Source organism: Austrofundulus limnaeus, unplaced genomic scaffold, assembly GCF_001266775.1.
Source record: "Austrofundulus limnaeus strain Quisiro unplaced genomic scaffold, Austrofundulus_limnaeus-1.0 Scaffold698, whole genome shotgun sequence".
Lineage (NCBI taxonomy): Eukaryota > Metazoa > Chordata > Actinopteri > Cyprinodontiformes > Rivulidae > Austrofundulus > Austrofundulus limnaeus.
In genome coordinates, this window is record NW_013953100.1 from 103,613 (window position 1) to 108,863 (window position 5,251).

Genomic DNA, 5,251 nt, shown 5'->3' on the forward strand with positions numbered 1-5,251 from the left:
ATAATAATAATAATAATAATAATAATAACAACAATATAACTAATAATACCAATAATAAAATCAATTGCAGTAGAGTTACAGAGGGGATAATAATAATATTTTTATGTACATATGTAAACTATTGGTATTTAAAATGTATTTTATGTCCTTTTAAAACAGACCTGTTGTAGCCTGTCCTACACACACAGCCCACCAACCCCCACCTCTCCCGCAGCAGCTTGCTCTCACTCATTTATCTTTTGTGTCTTCTCCTCTGTTAAAAATATTGGGGACAGGAATCTGTGTGCATTTGTTTTCATGTGACTTCACTCAAACGTTAGCCGTTACCTTAGAGAAACGTAATGGCTAGGTTTCTCCAAGCTGGTGTCTCTTTAGGAGGTCTGAGAGTTGTGTAACTGACACAGCGCCACTTGCAGTACAGCGGTGAACAGTGTAAGTGCACTGTACTGTTTCAGAACCATTACACTGAACTGCGAACCGTTCACTTCCAGGTAGTTCTCCACAAGTGTGACTCAGCATTACTTCCTGAACAGTACAGCCGTGAATAAAACACAACTCTGTGCCCTTCTTTGTGATTCAGTATCACATGTAGACATTTTCTCATAGTGGGGGTAGCACTCATGCTRTTAGCATTAGCATGTTTCTCCAAGTTAATGACTAATGTTGAGGGGCTTTGGGAAAGGCTTTACTGTTATCCTTCTTTAACCAGTCAAAACCAGTTTCAATGTGTTTGCTGGAAAACACAATTCTGTCCAGATTTAAACAACATACATAGATGCTGATTTGAGGAGAATTTGGAGGATAAAAAAAAGTTACATTTTGTCTTGTCTGACCATAAACTCTATCTCCCAAAGGCATTTATTTGGTCTGTGTGGGCAGCTGCTGATTTTTTTCCCCAACATGACATCATCACAACATGGCAACATAAAACCTGCTTCTCAGCAGACAGTGACACTAGTGTTTCAGCAGTTTCCAGTTTATGACGGGCTTAAATGTTTATGGTTTCTGGGTATTTCTGAACATGCTATCCAGCGTCCTTTCATTTGCACATTATTTTTCTGCTGGCAAAAAGAAACTACCAGCTGTAGTCAATCATGATCACTAATGAGAAATCAATACTGTATATCTTGTTCTTGTAAAGAGAAGAATTTCTAGAACTTTCAGCACCACATATTAAACGATTTAGGTATTTTTGATACTAAAAATATTTTTAAACAGATGACTGGTTTTTTTTTTCACCTACTAGAAAGGTTTATGTATTCCCCTCTTTGATCTATCATACACAGCAGATGGACAGCTCACAACTACAAGTAGGGAAAGGCTCATGCTGCTCTGYTTCAAATGCAACCAGACAGAATGCTGCACTGTCTCTGGCTTTTGACTGAAGGGAGTTTGAACCTCAGGCACAGAAAAATGTTGTGGTTTTGACTCTGGCTTTTTAACACTGTGGTAAACCCTGAAACAAGAAACCAGGCCATACATAAACAGATTGTGTGTTTCAGATATTTTTATAAAGCTTTTTTTCCCCCAAAGCAAATCTACAATGACATTGTTTGTCATAATGTATTACCAAGTTTAAGATCAAGTTAATTGGAAGGTATCAATATAGTTGCCTCTATGGGTGTCAATACCAGTTTTTCCCAAACCGGGTACAAGTACTTAAGTTTGTGTACTCACCAAAGCAGAGTACTTACTGGGTTAGAACTTAAACAGTATACACTGGCTTTAAAAATGCATTTCTTGTATTTAGAAAAAAATGTCTCTCCTTTATAGGCAAACAGYCCATCTGACTGGATCAAATCAAATATACAGCATATTTACTGTTACAAAAGTTTTTAAATAAAAGAAAAAATAACAAAACAGGTTTTCTTTGAATTAGTAAAAAATGTCTTAAACATGAGACTGACAAACTTTGCACTTGAAATGCAAACTCTAGCCCATTTAATGGTGCATTGTTATTAGGATCCAGATATCGATACAGGTTTTGGTATTGAGCATCAGGGCATTTTGTACAATCACTTGAAAAACACTAGTGTTGGACTTAAAATCATTAACAGTATCTATTTCGGGACACCACTCCTTGCCTCCCGTACAACTTTTGGAGTTTTGGATGACTGAGAATTTACTCCAAAATTGGCACCTTCAATTGTTTCAAACTACACAAGAAACCCAGGTGATCACTCAGACAAATGTTTTGGACATTGAACTAATCCCTTTTAACAGACGRAACTAAAACACTTCTGTTCTTGCAGTAGCGGCTTGTTCAGTATGTCATTAAAATTTGTGTTGYTGCATACGAAACACTAAATGAGAAGTTAAACACCACAAATTGTGCATGTTTTAACAGAATTTGTTCTTTCTTTACAGCCTTGAATGCAGAACCTGTGTAGTCATAGGAAATGGCTACGTGGTTAAAAACAGCTCATTAGGAAGCCTCATCAATAAATATGATGTTGTCATTAGGTGAGCAAGAATCACATTAACAATTTCCTCATTTTAAATGCATTTACTTATTGTTGCCTGTTTGTACAGCATGGTGCATATCTGTTCACATTCTTCTTTTTTACKTTTGTTCTGCTTTGAAAATATTTACACACTATTAAACCACAAACCCATAGTAAATAAAACTTTTTAGCTACAATTTCAAACTTCTGCCTACCACATTTATTGCCTCTTGAGCCAGAAGTTCACATTGTATGTGTATGATATAGAGATACTGTATAACAGAAAGATTAACATCAAGGAAACTATTTTAAGCCATATGACCTTTTTTCTACTTCTTYTGTAACTAGAAAATTAGRAACAGATTTATTTGTTCCGAATCCATGAAAGCGAGATTTAAAATGACCCCTTTGACACACAGCCATCCCTTCTGCTAGTAACAGTTTGGGGTCAAATAAAAAAAAGAGAGGAAAGTATTCAGTTTACTCAAGGACAAATGTTCTTAGCTAATCCAACACTGAGCCTTGGAATGCACACATGCATTCTGACTTTTTATAAACTTTTCTAAAAAAAGGAGAATTTGGCTTGTCCACAATGCATTTTTGTGTTCCCTCTCCTCCCTTTTCCTTCACATCTCTCCTTTTCTTCTCCAAAGCTGTGTTGAGAATTTTTTTTTTCTCTGGACCAAAACCATGTTAAAATTTTTAGCATTTAGAGTTTGACATGGTGGAGCTAGTTGTCAGAGAAACACAGCTTGACTTCTTAAAATCCTGCTGAGTTTTAGGTTTCTGAGGTGCAGTTTATTCATTGCACCTGATAAGGTCTCAGCCTGGGCTACTGTGTAATAACTGGAGAAGGATTTAGCTCTGCTGGAATTTCAAAGTTTCCTGAGACTACTTTACTTTCAAGTCTGTTGAAAGTAGTAAAAAAAGTGGGTGTTTCTTGAAGGAAGGTTGGTGTGACATTTTAACCTCGGGAGTCTTGTACAGCAAATTTTATGAGTAAAACCAAATAAGTTATGAGAAAAAAGATTTTGGAGACTCACTTTTTAATATAATTAACCATTTTTTAATGTTTTTTTTTTTTTTACAAAAACAGAGGAACTGTTTGCTAGATGGCTTTCTAATGAACTTGTTTTGTTAGATCACAATGGATATAGCAAGAGAATTTTGTTGCTACAAATTTGACTAAAAACTGGTTTCAGCTTGTAAAACAAAGCCAAAATTAGACTTTGTCTTCATGTAAAACATACATGTTTAGATAAATAATACTCATTGTTATTGAAAGTATATTGTGGTGTTCCTCAAAGTTCAGTACTTGGACTATTTCGAGTCTTTTGGACACAAATTATATTTGTATGGTTTCTAACAAATCGCTATCAGTAGTGACATTAGTAAAAAGACTAGACCATGAAGATGAGCAGAAATGTATGTAATGTCAGTTGTGGAGTTCCACAAGGATCAGTTCTTGGTCCTTTGCTTTTTTCTCTATAATAATGATATTACTGTGATTTCAAAATTGGTTATGTCTATATTATTTGCAGATGACACAACTTTGTTTTACTCAGGAGAAAATATTAATGTTAGAGGTGGTACAAAATGAATTTATAAAAACCAAAAAATGGTTTGATAGGAATAAACTATCCTTAAAAATCAGGAAAATAAAGTGTAGGATTTTTTTGTAGTAATAGAAAAATGTTGATGAACTGTTACATGTTGATGAAGTGGAGATAGAAAAGATAATATAAAGTAATATTTTGGGTGTTCTTATTGATGAACATTTGTCAAGGAAGCCTTACTTAAATTATATAAAGGGTAAAATATCCAAGATTGTTGCCATTCTAAACAAGGTAAAGGTATTATTGAACAAGAAAACTTTGTATATTTTGTATAATTCATTGATTGTTCATATCGACAAATTGTATGGAGGTGTGGGGTAGTGCCTGTGAGACATATTAAGTCTTCCTTTTACAGAAAATAGCTGTCAGAATTATTGCCAGAAGTAGTTATAAAGATCATACAAATCCAATATTTTTAAAGTTAAACCTATTGAAAATTCATGATTTGATTGATTATAATACATTAAAAATCATAAAAAAATATTACCAAGCAACATCCAAAATGTCCTGATGCATCTCAATAATCCAGGTAAAAAATCAAAAGGAAAAAAAATGTATAGGTCCTCTGGACGGGTTCTTCTTTAATGAAACGTTTCGTCTCTCTTCCAAGAGACTTCTTCAGTCTGAGAGGACCTATACAATTTTTTTTCCTTTTGATTTTTTACCTGGATTACTGAGATGCATCAGGACAATTTGGCATTATCTTAATTGTTGAACTCAGGCATCCAAGTCAGGGTTTGGCTATTAACTCTTAAGCCATTTTACTCAAGGTTCTGCTTCCAACTATCAGGCAAAACTTTGCTGAAAGCTTTTTCTCCAACATTTCTATGCCACAATGCACAAAGCAAGGCCAATTAAAACAGACGTCTGATCTGAACCCCATCAGGCACTTTGGGTAAAATGGAAGAACTATTGCAAGCTATTGCTTTTTTGTCCAACAACAGTACATGACCTGATACATTTTCTACAGTAATTCCCACAAAAATATTTTTTTTCCTGCTTCAGCCTTCAGAGGAGTCAGACGTGCTTTTGCTCTACCCTGAACCTGCCGCCCCCCTGCCCTGCTACTTTGCTGCACTTTCAAGCCTTTTTTTCACCTACTATCCAAAATATAAAGTTTTATCTTATCTTATCTTATCTTATCTTATCTTATCTTATCTTATCTTATCTTATCTTATCTTATCTTATCTT

General features: G+C 34.7%; 1 protein-coding gene across 6 annotated transcripts in view; it reads left to right on the top strand.

The window, feature by feature from the left end:
- The window catches only part of st3gal4 (ST3 beta-galactoside alpha-2,3-sialyltransferase 4), a gene marked incomplete in the record, with an annotated part of 54,275 nt that overhangs the window by 39,848 nt on the left and 9,176 nt on the right, over positions 1–5,251 (top strand). For all 6 annotated transcript variants that reach the window (XM_014027912.1, XM_014027913.1, XM_014027917.1 and 3 more), the window contains 1 exon segment: positions 2,368–2,463. In XM_014027912.1, the coding sequence (XP_013883366.1) occupies positions 2,368–2,463 (96 nt within the window).